Raw genomic sequence first — 17,165 nt, forward strand, 5'->3', positions numbered from 1 at the left:
AGCCCTGGAGGAAACTCTCAATAAACATGACAAGGGACCTAATAAGCAGAGGGCAAGACCATACAAGTTGTAACATCTCCAAATGGCTCTCATACAATGGCTTATCCTGCTATCATCCATGAGAAGCCAGCAGATTACACACACCCCGAGCCATATACGACATATACATTACAACCAATTTCAACAAGGGACTTTAAAAATATAAAGGAAGCAGTAGTTACATATGGGATACACTCCACATATGTAAAACAGATGTTAAGTTTGTGGTCTACCTCACATAGAATCATTCCAGATGACAGGCATCAGTTAATTTCAGCTGTTCTAGAATATAGCCAGCAGTTACAGTGGAAAAGCTGGTTGAGAGAAGAGGCAAGAAATTTAGAACAACAAGGTAAACTCAGAGGTTTTGAGATCTCCCAAGATCAAATACTTGGTGAGGGATGCTTCGCTGACAGGAATATACAAGCCATTTATGATGAGCATACAATATCCCTATGCCGTACAGCTCTCTTGGTTCCGGGACCCTGGACGCTGGAGGTAGACCAAGCAGAGTTCTCCAGAGAACACTGCCGGACTGTGCTATACCTTTGCCAGACCCTGCAACCTAACCCTTCTTTTGTAAGTTACCCCACAAAATAAACCTCCCTTTTAACTACGTGGAGTGGCCTAAATAATTTCACCAATAATAGTCCATTCTTTGGGTAACAGAGAGGACAAGGGCATCCCATTATGTAGGGAGCCCATAGGCTTAATTACTTTATTAATTGTTCTCAGATCTGTCAGCATTCTTTTTTTACCAGATATCCTTTTAATAACAAATGCTGGAGAATTCCAAGGGCTGGTAGATTCTTCAATGTGTTGAGTATTTGACTGCTCCTGAACCAGCTGTTCTAAAGCTTATAGTTTCTCTTGTGTCATAGGCCATTGTCCAACCCTGGCAAATTTATTGTTAGCCATTTTAAAGCTGAAATCATTGGTACTTCTGAGAGTTCAACGGCAGTACAGCCTGAATGGTTGGTGGCTATTTTTTTCATAGTATCTTATAATATTATTCCCAGAAACATGAATTGGTCTATATTCCACTTCTGAGATTGGAGGAATTTTGATATGGGTATTCTATTGCTGTAATAGAACTTGGCCCCAAAGGTTCACATATGGCTTCATCCTCCTTCTCTTCCTTCTGGTCCTATATAGTCAACCCATTTCAAACTTTGTTTTACCTGAGATAGGGTTCCAAACCCTAGAAATTGGACATCTACCTCTTGAAGAGGTCAATTTGGATGCCATGATTATGGTGTAATTATAGTCACATCCACATCTAAGTTTAACAGACCTTTTAGAACAATGCCATTAATTCATACTTTAAGCTTTGGTCTTTGTTCATTTATGGAAGTCTGCCAAAATATTCATTTTATGGTGTTTTTTTGAATTCTTGATCCATCTATCAAAGCTCTTTTATCCTCTAGTGCAGTATCATTCTTTACATTAGATACTGGGTTATTTAATTGTCCTGGGGAGGAATTTCCTCTACAGTGGTTGGAAATGTGTGTACTACATTTGATTTAGGGGCTTTTGAGAAGTACCCTAAGGCATTTCTTGCTGGTAAAGGATTGCCTCATATGTCTTTTGTTGATCTGTCTTCATTGGTCCAATGATGGCTTTTGCCACATTTTCTTCATAATCCATAAGGTTGATATCTCCTGTTTGGGTCATTTCTAGAAGAAGCATTGCTTCTAGGAGCACCCTGTGTACAGTTTCCTATTATATGACCTGATGTACCACAGTTAAAACATTTGGTACTTTGATGCCTCCTTTCAGCTTTGGAAATTGTCTTTTCTAATCAAGCCCCAGTACCATTTATGTATTGAATCCATTTCTCTAAAGATGCTAATCTGAGCTTTAAAGGCATAAATATCTTTTTGTATCCTGTATTAGCATTATCAAAAGCCAAACACTGAGTTAATACTTATGTTAATTCTTGGTCTGATACTGCCTTGTGTACAGTTTTGGTCAGACTTGGTAAAAAAACAGTTGGACCCCTGGAAAACTTTACATATATCTCAGTTGGTTTCCCTGGTTTTGGAATTTTTTCCCAAGTATTTGTATGCTGTATGTCATAGATATGATATATGCTCATCAAATGTAGATTGTACATTTTTATTAGTGAAACAGCCTTCATCAAGAATTTCAACTTGAGAGATCTCAAACTCCTAATCTTACCTTGCTTTTCAAAGTCCTCAGCCTCTTCTCTGAGCCAGCTTTTCCATTGTAACTGCTTGCTGAATAATAATAAAGCAGAGATTAACTGATCACAATCATTTGGTATGATTCTATTTCTAGAAGACCATGTATTTAACATCTATTTTACATACGTTGAATGTATACCATAGGTGATTACTGCTTCCTTAATGTTTTTTAAATCTTTCTTATGAAGAGGTTTCTAGATACATTCTACACATTCTTCAGGATGTTTACCACCTTCTGACTTCTCACAGATGGTGGCAGGATAAGCCATTTTATAAGAGCCACCTGGTAATGTTATGATTTCTATTACTTTGACCTTCTACTTATTAGTTTCCTTATTATCCTTTCTGATAGATTCCTCCAGAGCTTGAAATAGATTAATACCTGTTGCAGTGTTTGAGCCTTCTCTGTTGTAAAGTATTCTAGAAAGTTCATGGAATCGTACAATTTTATATGTTCATCAGAAACATGGGATTCCAAAGACTTCATTCTATCAGTTAGCAATGATCTTTTCTCCTTACAAATTATCTGAATAACATTAAGATTGCTCTGAAGATTTATTGTTTTATCCATTAAGTATTCATATTTATTATCAGTAGAATTAATTTTGGTTGTCCAGTTATTATTAGTGGATTGAAGTTCTTGTGGTAAATTGGTAAATTATCAGATTCCAGAGAAAGAATCTGTTTGTTTAGGTCCTCATTATCACTTTGTAAAGACTGTATCAGTCCCGTTAATGTCTCATTTTTGGTGTTATTAAGCCAGTTTTTCAATGAGATGATATGAATCACTATGCTAATTGTGAATATGGAAAAAATGTACATGTCCCAGGAAGGTCACACATGTCTTTTAAATTTCATTCATAATAAAAACATAAAGGTTTTAAATTCCTGAGTGGTGATGTCCTGGTCCTAATGGTCTTAGGTGTTCCAGATGTCTTTGTTCTTGCAATGTTTTTTGGGTGTAGTAGCGATATTCGACCAGCAGGTGTCCCAAGTGTAGCACTGAAGCAGGTCCTGAAGCATGTTCCAAAGACCTGTATGGCCTTAAACAGCAACATGGAACAGATTTAACAAAGAAGGAGCTGCCTGTTGGCATTCTCTGTCCTCTGTGGGCCCATGCTGTCTTGCCCACTGCACGCTAGCACATAGCTCTGACCTCAAAAGGATGTGCTGGTCTCTGGGACCACAGAACTGGCAGTGAGGAAGTGTAAGCCTGCCAGGACTAATTGCTAGCCACACAGCTGCCTCCCACTGCATCTACCACTGTCATCAGTGTTCCAGTGGCTGATGCTGCCAACTTGTCTGGGTGTGGTCACCTGACATGGGCTGCGGACAAGCAGGTGGGAGCGCACAAGTGGAAGTTAGCAAGGCTCAAACAGGGATACCAAGAGTGCATTTAAGAGGGAGATCTGCTGAATGTTCCCCTGGCTGGGAAATGCATGTGTGAAGACCAGAACTTGACAGAGCCCAGACCTAAAGGGAGTGCAAATCTGTCCCAGGGCTCAGAACACAGACTCATGCCTTAGGAGGCAGGATCTTACCAGTTGGGGTAAGAGGCTAGCTCACATGGCAGTTTATCTGCATGCATAAGAGCTGAGGATGGCCCACCCAAGGGAGTGGGGGTGCATCAGCTATAATGAGAGATCAACTCCACGGAGACTGTTTAAAGGGCAAGGAATTTATCATATGGTCCTAGAAAGCTAAGCTATGGTCCACACTGTCCTTCCACCTGATCTGTCTCAGCATCCAAAACCATGAGAAGGAGAAAGGGAGAGCCTATATGCATCCCAGGTCTTAAAGATCTGATAGTCCATGCCCCAGGGGCATGACTTCAAGGTCAGAGGCAGGTGGAGCAGTTACCTGCTGCATCTCTAGGGGCAGTGCTTCAAGGTCAGAATAGCTACCCATGGCAATATAACATTGTCATTGGTAAGACACAATTTTATTTTATTATTTTATTTTTTTAAATTTTTTTCTTTATTATTATGTGTTTTAAACTTTATATATCAGCCATGGGTTCCCCTGTCCTCCCCCCTCCCACACCCACCTACACCTTCCCCCCAGCCCCTCCCCTCCATTCCCATGTCCTCCAGGATCAAGGCACCCCTGGGGATTCATTTAAACCTGGTGGATTCAGTACAGGCAGGTCCTGTCCCCTCTTTCTGGACTGAGCAAAGTATCCTTGTGTAAGCCCAAGGTTTCAAACAGCCAGCTCATGCACTAAGGACAGATCCTGGTCCCACAGACTGGGTGCCTCCCAAACAGATCAAGCTATTTAATTGTCTCACTTATCCAGAGGGCCTGATCCAGCTGGGGGCTCCACAGCCTTTGGTTCATAATTCATGTGCTTCCATTCATTTGGCTATTTGTCCCTGTGCTTTTTGCAATCTTGGATTCAACAATTCATGCTCTTGCACACCCTCCTCTTTCTCGACAGTTGGACACCTGGAGCTCCACCTGAGGCCTGGCTGAGGATCTCTGCATCCACTTCCATCAGTTATTGGATGAGAGTTCCAAGACGACTGTTAGGGTGTTTAGTCATCTGATCACCAGACTAGGTCAGATCAGGCTTTCTCTTGACCATTGCCAGCAGACTACAGAGGATATTATCATTGTGGATTTCTGGGGACCTCTCCAGCACTCTGCCTATTCCTGTTCTCATGTGGTCTTCATTTATCATGGTCTGTTATTCCTCGTTCTCCCTTTCTGTTCTTGATCCAGCTGGGATCTCCTGCTCCCCTAAGCTTTCTTTCCCTCAAATCTTGCCCTTCATTACTCCCACTGTCATCCAGGTTGTTCATGTAGATCTCATCCATTTTTCTGTGATTGGGTGATCCTTGGGGCTTTCCTAGAGTCCCATTTTCTAGGTAGTCTCCCTGGAGTTGTGTAGCAGTCTAGTCATCTTTGTTTTACATCTAGTATCCACCTATGAGTAAGAACATACCATTTTGTCCTTCTGAGTCTGGGTTACCTCACTCAGGATGATTTTTTTTTCTAGATCCATCCATTTGCCTGCAAACCTCATGATGTCATTGTTTTTCTCTGCTGCATAGTACTCCATTGTGTATATGTACCATATTTTCTTTATCCATTCTTCAGTTGAAGGGCATCTAGGTTGTTTCCAGGTTCTGGCTATTACAAATAAAGCTGATACGAAGATAGCTGAGCAAATGCCCTTGTGGTATGATTGAGCATTCCTTGGGTATATGCCCAAGAGTGCTGTAGCTGGGTCTTGGGGGAGATGGATTCCCAATTTTCTAAAGAAGCGCCATATTGATTTCCAAATTGGCTGTACAAGCTTGCATTCCTACCAGCAGTGGAGGAGAGTTCCCCTTGATCCACATCCTCTCCAGCATAAGTTATCTTCTGTTCTTTTGATCTTAGCCATTCTGACAGGTGTAAGGTGGTATCTCAGAGTCATTTTGATTTGCATTTCCTGGTTAATTAGGGATGCTGAGCAATTCCTTAAATGTCTTTCAGCCATTTGAGTTTCCTCTGTGGAGAATTCTCTATTTAGTTCTATAGCCCATTTCTGAATTGGACTGTTGGGCATTTTGATGTCTAATTTCTTGAGTTCTTTATATATTCTGGATATCAGCCCTCTGTCAGATGTGGGGTTGGTGAAGACCTTTTCCCATTCTGTGGGCTGTCGCTTTGTCTTGTTGACTGTGTCCTTTGCTCTACAAAAGCATCTCAGTTTCAAGAGGTCCCATTGATTGATTCTTTCTCTCAGTGTCTGTGCTACTGGTGTTATATTTAGAAAGTGATCTCCAGTGCCAATGCATTCAAGAGTACTTCCTACTTTCTCTACTATCAGGTTCAGAGTAGCTGGATTTATGTTGAGGTCTTTGATCCACTTGGACTTAAGTTTTGTGCACGGTGACAGTTATGGATCTATTTGCAGCCTTCTACACATTGACATCCAGTTATGCCAGCACCATTTGTTGAAGATGGTTTCTTTTTTCCATTGTACAGTTTTGCCTTCTTTGTCAAAAATTATATGTTCATAGGTGTGCGGGTTAATGTCAGGGTCTTCAATTTGATTCCATTGGTCCACAAGAGACACAATTTTATTTACCAATAAAGTCTAGGACCCACAGATTAGAAAAAATATATGATGTTTGTCTTACTTATACTTACTAATTTACTCAGTAAAATCACCATGAGATGTATGCAGTTTCCTACAAATGAAAAATTCAGTCTTCATTATAGTTGATAAAATCTACTATGTATATAAACTTTATCTTTATCCATTCTTTGATTGTTAGACACCTAGATGGCTTCCATTATTTAGCTTTTTAAAATAGTGTCTCTGCAATATATTGACTTGGAGATTTGGGTAAATAACAAAACATGGTAGGGCTGGGTCATTTGGTAGATCTATTTCTAGTACCTTGAGAAACCTCTATACTGATTATTATGTTAGATGGATTAGTTTACTTTCCCACCAGCAGTATATAAAAGTTTCTTTCAACCAAATCCTCCTCAGCATTGCTGTTATCTGTTGTCTTGGTAGCTGCCATTTTGAATGGGGTGAGATGGAAGCTCATTGTTTATATGTGTGATTCTTTGATGATTAATGATTTCATAATGCTGGAAAGTACTTTGCATAGACTGGAGGAAAGAAATGAATGAAAAAGGAAATCAAAACAAAACTACCCAAAGAAAAAGTTCTTAGCATTTTATATTGAATATATTTTAATCAATCATTGTTGGAAGGCATTTGCTGGCTGGTAGAGGTTGCAGTCTACCATAGCCTGGCAGCTTTCTCTAAGCTCTGCAATATGGAAACTCCCTCCCTCCCTTTGTTTTTCCCTCCCTCCCTCTGCCTCCCTCCCTCCCTCCCTCCCTCTGCAGCAAAGCTTCGTGCTCTCCATTTATCCTGGACCTGGAGGACTGACCTTATCTAAAAGCTCTCTCTACACGAGTTGCCTGATTCATCTTTAGCTTGACCCTTGACACAGATCATTGCTATGAACACTTGTGTTAGGAGCTCCTTGATAGGATCCCAGTGCCACATGCAAAGTCTTGTGATAAGACTGTGGCACAGATGCAAATTAGGGTTCGTCCCCCGGCTCCCCAGTCCTATACATTCCTTATCCTCTGGAATAAAATTGAACTGATTCGCAGAAATCAGTCTCCTGGAGGACCATCTCTGTTGGTGTTCATGGACTGCATACAAAGCTTTCTCTTGCACATCTGCCTCTTTTTTCTCTTGGATTGATGTCCGGCAGGCCAAGAGGGAAAGAGGACCCTAACAAATCACCAAGTCCTGATCACTGTGGGACCCCAAGGAATGTCTGTCCTGTGGGACACATTTCAAGTTTGTCCTAAGGAATTTTTGGTCCCTTAGTAATTTTGGGGAGTCTGGAATAGTTTTCCTTTTTGCTCTCTGTCTCGCTCTGCAGCTCACCTTACTTTCCTCTCTCTACCCCTGGTTATTTTCCTTCGTACTTTCTGGCCATATTAATTTTTCTGAGTACTGAAATTGTTTTAATTTTGTGTCACAAAATTTAATGGCTCCCAATGACATTCCAAAAGGAAGAGAACTTTGATTTTGGCATTTCAGACCCTATTATAATGCCTTATTACTGACTTTTCTCTGATCTGAGTGTATGCTAGAGGTGTGGGAAAAGACACTGGGTATTTTCAGCAAATCAGAGTGACATTCATGGATGGAAGCTATAGATTTCTTCCTATGAAACTAGTGAATCTCATCTGGTGTTCCTTTTAATGGTCCTACATGCTTTATGGTTGTCACCCTGCCCACATTCTTGTGTATAAGTAAAGGCATTTGCATGATATAAGTTTTTGACTGTGGGAAAAATATTCTGTATAATATTCAGTATGTATTCTTAGAGAACTAGGGAAGGGACACTAATTTATTCATTCCTCTATATATTTATAGAGCACACCTGGAATATGTCAGTATAATTGCTTTAAGTGCTTCAGAAGTAGCTCTGAAGAAAACAGCCAATATCTCTTTGATTAAGAAGCATGTATGATATGTATGAAAGCAGACACTAAGATTTCATCTAATGATGGAAAGAATAGAGAATTCATAGCATACAGGACAGGTTTTCATGCTTTTCTCTTTGGAGAGTTTCCAGATGGGCAAGAATAAAATGTAGGCAACACTGGAGCACAGGTGATGTGAATGAAGAATGGACAATACCAGAACAGGAAGGATTGGGTCAGGCAGGATATGGGAGGACAGAGTAGGAGGGAGTTTGAGGAGGGATAAGTAACATTAAAGACCTTTGAGAAAGTCATGTGTAAACTACTACTGTACAAGTTCATAAAATATTTTCATGTCTAAAATGAGTTTAAATTGAAATTCCTCATCATTTGGAGATATCATTCATACTAGACACCACAAGCTATCAAATAAAACCTAGAACCAGGAATGAATTACCTTTTTGTTGGTATTCAATTGTGCCCCATATATCCCCATATATAACAGGCCCTTGTCACTGCCCTTGATTATCCCCAAACTTGGTAATTAGAGCATATTGCAGAAGACACCATATATTCATGTCATAATATGGAGAAATAAATTTTGTATATCTCTAGTAGCCTATTGTCTAGCAGAATTAAGAAAAAACATTTCTATGTCCACATATATCCACTTTTTGTACTTTCATCTTTTATTCATTGGTAATTCTTTACATGAAAAAAATGGACTTAGATTATGTCCACCTACATACAATTCCAAATTCCAAACTAACTAACTCAAACACACAGACCTGAAAAGAGATGTGATAATTTTACTTCCATTATATAAAGTCATCACAAGCATTAATTTCTCTCAGCATTATTCAAAGCCTGGTGAGAAACTAATCATTTCCTGATAGCTGTCTCTCAACTGTTTTGTGTGGTTAAAGAGATAGCAGTATGTATCACTATTTGAAAGTTGGTCTTGTCTTATGTAAGAAGTTGGGAGGGGAATCTGGTAAGGTTTAGTTTTTATAGTGACGAATGTCTGCACATGCTATCAAATGAGAAATGCAATAATCAATTTCACTGAGGTTTGAATCATGAGAGCTACCTGACAGGATATACCCACTTGTACAATATTGTCATAAATGTAGGAATAATCAACCAACCACCATTTTTGGATTGGATTTCAGTCTTGCTCCACAGACAAAACTCATTTCTAGCATGGTTCCTGAAGCCAACCACTGAAGCTAGAAGGGTCATAGGCATGAGGGAAGTATTTATGACTGTTTTTCTGCTAAAGATATACTAGTAAACTGACTCCTAATGACTTTCCATTATGTCCACAGATTAGTGCATATCTCAGCCTTTATCAGAGATGTTTCTTTTAGCAGTAGATGGTGATTAAAACATATCTACAGCTGCTCAACAGGTAGAGAAGAAGAGACTGTGAATGCTCATTTCAAAATGGAACTCCACATCATACTCCTTTTCCCAAGGCTCAGGGATCATAAAGAAAGTAGGGATAGGAAGATTGTAAGAGCCACAAGTGATAAATGACTACATCAAAACAATATTTTCAAGATGTGCTCTAGGACCTCTCAATTGTTATAACACTATGCATAAAATCCCTGTAAAATCAAGCATGAAAAATTCAAGAACGTAAGGGGAGGCATGGTAATGAAATTTACCTTTAGCTGAGGAACTATTGGCAGTTAATGGCTGGTTTCCCATGTGGGAAACATGATTAATTTCAAGGATGCAGCCCCTAAGAGGCTACCTACTCTCAAGTAGATGACTCTATACTCATATAATACAGGTAGTGACAAGTGGAGTCAGTGGGTTAAAGAAATTGAAAAGAAGAGATGAAGCTAGGAAGGAATAGTGGAAGGAGCATGAAGAAAATCGGAGGAGAAAAAAATCAAGGATGAACTACATCAAAATTCATTGTATATGTGCATACAATTTTCATACAATAACAACAAAATAAACAATAGTGTATACCTCCAATAAGCAAATGTCATTATTCTTCAACTAGTTTGTAAGCACCATGGCAACAAAGCCTGATCTCTAGGGGAAAATGTCTGGTAAACATAATCTTTTCAATTTTTAATTAGGTCCCTAAGAGTACAAACTCTTAAAACCCTCTTGGGTCATTACCATTACTCTTGTGACATCAGTAGACATTATTTAGCAACCTCTGGGATAAAGAAGAAATTCTGGGTAAAGTCATCACTGGAAATCATAAACTAGAGCTCCTGGTTTTCCAGAATCAAGAAGAATGAGGGGTCTGGATTACTCAGTTCAAAATGAATTACCCTCATCATGAAAAAGCCAAACCTAGTAACAACAGCAAACAACATTGTTTCTAGACTATCCACCTCACAGCTCATCTGAGACATGTGTACTTGCTCCTCTATGAGAGCAGAGTAGAAAAGTTACTAAGGTGACTTGTGAGTTCCCCATGCACAAAGGTAAGCAATGAACTGGATGCATCATTTTTTCCTTCCAATCCACCTCTGAGTAATCCAGTGAGTCTTTGATGTGCCTTGTCTCTTACCTTTTGAGATGACCACTGAGCCTGAATATGGAGGTGAGTGAAGAGATAGAAGAACAGAGATGCTACAGACCCAAGAGTAGTCATTGGTGACCTGAATATTATTCTCAAAGAAATGGCCTTCCATTTATTTGTGGTTCTTTCTATACATGAACTCTAATTGTACAAAACAGAGGCACAGAGAAGTGTGTGCTTGATTTTATCAATTGACTCTGGTTCTTAGTCTCATTCTAATGGGGTAGGTGGGAGAGGGATGGGTTTCATTTTAATGTCACTATTTAATGTTACTGTTTTCACAGATATGACCTAGAGAAGAATGGCCTTAGGTAATGACTCTTCAGTGAAGGAGTTCATCCTGCTGGGCTTGACACAGCAGCCAGGGCTCCAGCTGCCTCTCTTCTTCCTCTTCTTGGGAATCTATGTGGTCTCCATGGTGGGGAACCTGGGCTTGATCGTTCTGATTATTTTGAACCCTCACCTGCACACCCCTATGTATTACTTTCTCTTCAACCTTGCCTTCACAGATCTCTGTTACTCCTCTGTCATAATCCCCAAAATGCTGGTGAGTTTTGTGAAGCAGAACATCATCTCCCATGCTGAGTGCATGACTCAGCTCTTTTTCTTCTGCTTCTTTGTTATTGATGAAAGCTACATTTTGACAGCTATGGCTTATGACAGATATGCTGCCATCTGTAAGCCCCTGCTTTACCAGGTCACCATGTCCTATAAGGTTTGCCACTTGATGATGATGGGTGCATATGTTATGGGGTTTGTGGAAGCCATGGCCCATACTGGTAGCATGCTGAGACTCATCTTCTGTGATGGCAACATCATCAATCAGTATTTATGTGACATATTTCCTCTCCTGAAGCTCTCCTGCACAAGTACTACCATCAATGAGTTGTTGGTTTTCATTGTTGTGGGTATCAATGTAACAGTGCCCAGCCTGACTATCTTTATTTCTTACACCTTGATCCTTTCCAACATTCTCAGAATCCATTCTGCAGAGGGTAGGTCAAAAGCCTTCAGTACCTGTGGCTCCCATGTAATAGCTGTTTCTTTTTTCTTTGGAGCAGCAGCGTTCATGTATCTTAAACCTTCTAGTGCATCTGTGGATGAAGATAAAGTATCTACCATTTTTTATACCATTGTGGGTCCAATGCTGAATCCTTTTATCTACAGTATAAGGAATAAGGATGTCCACATTGCCCTGAGAAAAACTTTGAAGAAAAGTATGTTTGCCTAAGTAGAATCTGTATTTGTTATGGAAGTAAATCTTAGGACACATGAGGTTAACAGTTCAGAGAGGACCAGAGGACCAGCTCATTTGCAGAGCATTTGCTTACATGTATGGAGTCCTGGATTTGTTCCACAATATTGAAAAACTTCAATGGCTACAACAAATAAAATAATAATAATAATAATAATAATAATAATAATAATAACACCCAATGGTGAGGACAGTATAGCATTAACATTATTTAAAATTAAGTTAAATATCAAGTAAATTTCAGAGGTAAAGAGTGAAAACTGGTTAACTCATCATTCTTTCAGGGTAGAATGCATAGTTTATTCTATAATTTTCTAAAATCATATGTTTGTTTTGTCAGTATTGAAAGTTGAAGAACACATTTGTGCAGATGTCTACTAGTACAGTACACTCTAGGCTTAGAAATCAAAAGGATTTTTTTCTTTTCTGACAAGGCATTTGTTAGCTCCTGAGTGTTTCTGGACCAGGATCAGTTTGGGGCTGAAAGCAAGCTCTGAGGAGTCCTGAGTGTGCACCAAGGTTGCTCTTGGTGTTCATGAGGGCCTGGAGATAGGAGTCTGGTGTGTAGTTCCACTTGTCCTCCATTCAGAAATGGGGAGGGAGAGGGCCTTCCAATTCCCATGTGCCCTAGAAGAACCAGTCCAACTGGTCACTAGCCATCCTGTTGCTGACTGGCTGGCATTGGAGTGGTTGGCAGTGGGGGTGGGAATTGGCTTCTCTCTGTGTCCAATGTCTACATTGTGGGGTCACATGTAAACTGCCAGCCAAGAAATGAGCGAGCCATTGAGATGAGATTCTATGTCTTCCTTAGGTGACTTGTGTGGAGGTGGTAGAAATCACAAGGATTTAAGAACAAAGCAATGGATGATATTATACTCAGAAACAAAAAGGTCATGAGATCTTTACATATATATTTTGAATATCTTTGCAGTTTATGTGTTTGAGGAATAATATTCATGCCCTTTTGCATGCTAGGCAAGTATTCTTCAACTGATCAATATCTTAACCACAGCTGTGAGATCTTTGACTAGGGTACATCTAGAAGTCTTATATAGCTGTACCATTGAGATAAAAATTTTATCAGTTTTAGAGATAGTGTCTCATTTATTCAGTTAGTAGCCTTCTGGGGATCTTTGTAGTAGAGTTCATTTCAAAATGTCCTTTGTTTCTTTGAATGTACAAATAAGGAGGGGAAATGCCCTTTTCACTCTGATCTTTCCTCCTTAGTCTTAAATCAGTTTTGGAAAGAGCAGATGATGGAAGAGTTTGTTGTAATTCAAATGCTTGAAGATTGAAAATGAAACTCTTTAGATCATTCAGGCTAAAGGGTACCTATATCATGTTTTCCCCTCATGGTCTTGATGGCAAGTATGTGAATATATGGACCTTTTATGTCTTCAATGAGAAGAATCTAACTAAGCAAATTTAATAATTATTGGTAGAGGGATTTTCTCTTTTACTTAAATAAATCATATAACCTTAATTTATTAGCAGTCAGCTTTTTCCATTTTTCTTATTAAGAAATTTTATTTTTCTATTATGTGTTTTAATTTTATACATCAGCCATGGGTTCACCTGTCCTCCCCACTCCCGTCCCCATGCCCACCTTCCCTGCAGGCCCTCTGCTCCATTCCCATGTCCTCCAGGACCAAGACACCCCTGGGGATTCATTTAAACCTGGTGGATTCAGTACAGGCAGGTCCAGTCCCCTCCTTGCAGACTGAGCATGTATCCCTGTGTAAGCCCAAGGTTCCAAACAGCCAGCTCATACATTAAGGACAGGTCCTGGTCCCACAGCCTGACTGCCTCCCAAACAGATCAAGCTATTCAATTGTCTCACTTATCCAGAGGGCCTGATCCAGCTGGGGGCTCCACAGCCGTTGGTTCATAATTCATATGCTTTCTTTCGATTGGTTATTTGTCCCTGTGCTTTTTGCAATCTTGGATTAAACAATTCATGCTCTTGCAGTCCCTCCTCCTTCTTGACAGTTGGACACCTGGAGCTCCACCTGGGGCCTGGCTGAGGATCTCTGCATCCACTTCCATCAGTTATTGAATGAGAGTTCCAAGATGACTGTTAGGGTGTTTAGTCATCTGATCACTAGACTAGGTCAGATCAGGCTTTCTCTTGAATATTGCCAGCAGTCTGCAGAGGATATATCATTGTGGATTTCTAGGGACCTCTCTAGCACTCTGCCTATACCTGTTCTTATGTGGTCTTCATTTATCATGGTCTGTTATTCCTCGTTCTCCCTTTCTGTTCTTGATCCAGCTGGGATCTCCTGCTCCCCTAAGCTTTCTTTCCCTCAAATCTTGCCCTTCATTACTCCCACTGTCATCCAGGTTGTTCATGTAGATCACATCCATTTCTCTGTCATTGGGTGATCCCTGGGTCTTTCCTAGGGTCCCGTTTTCTAGGTAGCCTCCCTGGAGTTGTGTAGCAATCTAGTCATCTTTGTTTTACATGTACTATCCTCCTATGAGTGAATACATACTGTGTTTGTCCTTCTGAGTCTGGGTTACCTCACTCAGGATGATTTTTTCTAGATCCATCCCTTTGCCTGCAAACCTCATGATGTCATTGTTTTTCTCTGCTGAGTAGTACTCCATTGTGTATATGTACCATATTTTCTTTATCCATTCTTCAGTTGAAGGGCATCTAGGTTGTTTCCAGGTTCTGGCTATTACAAACAATGCTGATATGAACATAGCCGAGCAAATGCCCTTGTGGTATGATTGAGCATTCCTTGGGTAAATGTCCAAGAGTGCTATAGCTGGGTCTTGGGGAAGATGGACTCCCAATTTTCTAAGGAAGTGCCATATTGATTTCCAAATTGGCTGTACGAGCTTGCCTTCCCACCAGCAGTGGAGGAGAGTTCCCCTTGCTCCACATCCTCTCCAGCATAAGCTGTCTTCTGTGTTTTTGATCTTAGCCATTCTGACAGGTGTAAGGTGATATCTAAGAGACGTTTTGATTTGTATTTCCCAGATAATTAGGGATGTTGAGCAATTCCTTAAATGTCTTTCAGCCATTTGAGCTTCCTCTGTTAAGAATTCTCTGTTTACTTCTATAGCCCATTTCTTAATTGGACTGTTGGGCATTTTGATGTCTAATTTCTTGAGTTCTTTATATATTCTGGATATCAGCCCTCTGTCAGATGTGGGGTTTGTGAAGACCTATTCCCATTCTGTAGGCTGTCGCTTTGTCTTGTTGACCGTGTCCTTTGCTCTTCAAAAGCTTCTCAGTTTCAACAGGTCCCATTGATTGATTGTTTCTCTCAGTGTCTGTGTTACTGGTGTTATATTTAGAAAGTGATATCTGGTGCCAGTGCATTCAAGAGTACTTCCTACTTTCTCTTCTATCAGGTTCAGAGTAACTGGATTTATGTTGAGGTCTTTGATCCACTTGGACTTAAGTTTTGTACATGGTGACAGATATGGATCTATTTGCAGCCTTCTACACATTGACATCCAGTTATGCCAGCACCATTTGTTGAAGATGCTTTCTTTTTTCCATTGTACATTTTTGGCTTCTTTGTCAAAAATTATATGTTCATAGGTGTCCGGGTTAATGTCAGGGTCTTCAGTTCAATTCCATTGGTCCACATGTTGGTTTTTATGCCAGTACCAAGCTGTCTTTATTATGGTACCTCTATAGTAGAGCTTGAGGTCAGGGGTGATGCCTCCAGAGGTTGTTTTATTGTACAGGATTCTTTTGGCTTTCCTGGGTTTTTTGTTTTTCCATATGAAGTTGAGTGTTATTCTTTCCAGATCTGTGAAGAATTTTGTTGGTAATTTAATGGGGATTGCGTTGAATCTATAGATTGCTTTTGGTAAAATCGCCATTTTTACTATATTAATCCTGCCTATCCATGAGCATGGGAGATCTTTCCATTTTCTGACATCTTCTTCAAGTTCTTTTTTTAGGGACTTAAAGTTGTCATAGAGGTCCTTCACATGCTTAGTTAGAGTAACCCCAAGGTATTTTATTTCATTTGTGGCTATTGTAAAGGGTGATGTATCTCTGATTTCCTTCTCAGCCTGTTTGTCTATTGTATATAGGAGGGCTACTGATTTTTTTGAGTTGATTTTGTATCCTGCTATGTTGCTGAAGGTTTTTATTAGCTGTATCAGTTCCTTGGTTGAATTTTTGGGGTCACTCATGTATACAATCATGTCATCTGCAAATAGGGAGAGGTTGACTTTATTAAGAAATTTTCTACTCACTCTACATACCACCCACAGATTACCCCTTCTCCCTCCTCCCACCCCTCAGCCCTCTCTTCCAAGCCACCCTGAATCCCCACATTCCCCAAATCAAGGTCTCCCATGGAGAGTCAACAGAGCCCGGCACCCTGCACCTACACAGTTCCAAGCCCCTTCCCACTGCACCAAGGCTGTGCAAGGCATCACACCACAGGCACTGGATTCCCAGAAGCCTGTCCATGTACCAGAAACAAAGACTGGTGAAAGCACAGGGGCAAGTAGCCAAACTAATGGAAACACATGAACTATGAACCAAAAGCTGAGGAGCCCCCAACTGGATCAGGCCCTCTGGATAAGTGAGACAGTTGAATAGCTTGAACTCTTTGGGAGACACCCAGGCAGTGGGACCCGGACCTGTCCTGAGTGCATGAGCTGCCTGTTTGGAACCTGGGGCTTATGCAGAACAGTAAGTTTTTTTCCTTTAATAATTTCTATTTTTCGGCACATATGCACAATGGAGTACTACTCAGCAGTAAAAAACAATGTTATAATGAAATTTGCAGGCAAATGTATGGAACTAGAAATATCATCCTAAGTGAGGTAACCCAGACTCAGAAGGATAAACATAGTATGTACTCACTCATAAGTGGATACTAGATGTGAGGGAAGAGATGGCCAGACTGCAACCCCCTGCTAGCTAACAGGGTAAGACCCTAGGAGGGACACTTGGATGACCCAAAGAAAGAGAGGTGGATGAGATCTACATGAGTGGACTGGGTTTGTGGGGAGGGTAGAGGGCGAGGAGTGGGGGATGAGAACATAGGGAAATGAGAGGGTCAAGCTAGAACAGGGACAGAGTGGGAGGGCAGGGAGGAAGATACCATGATAGATGAGGACATCATGTAAATAGGAAGAGGCAGGGTGCTGGGGATCCTCTCAGGAATCCACA

At 40.4% G+C, this 17,165-nt stretch overlaps 1 protein-coding gene across 1 annotated transcript; it reads left to right on the forward strand.

Annotated features, from left to right (window-relative positions):
- The first annotated feature begins 11,041 nt into the window (after positions 1-11,041).
- LOC118587692 (olfactory receptor 145-like) lies at positions 11,042-11,986 on the forward strand. The gene is given in 1 exon segment (XM_036193691.1): positions 11,042-11,986. A coding segment is annotated over 1 exon segment (945 nt).
- The last annotated feature ends 5,179 nt before the right edge of the window (positions 11,987-17,165 follow it).

This window comes from Onychomys torridus, chromosome 7 (genome assembly GCF_903995425.1).
Source record: "Onychomys torridus chromosome 7, mOncTor1.1, whole genome shotgun sequence".
In the NCBI taxonomy this organism is placed as follows: Eukaryota; Metazoa; Chordata; class Mammalia; order Rodentia; family Cricetidae; genus Onychomys; species Onychomys torridus.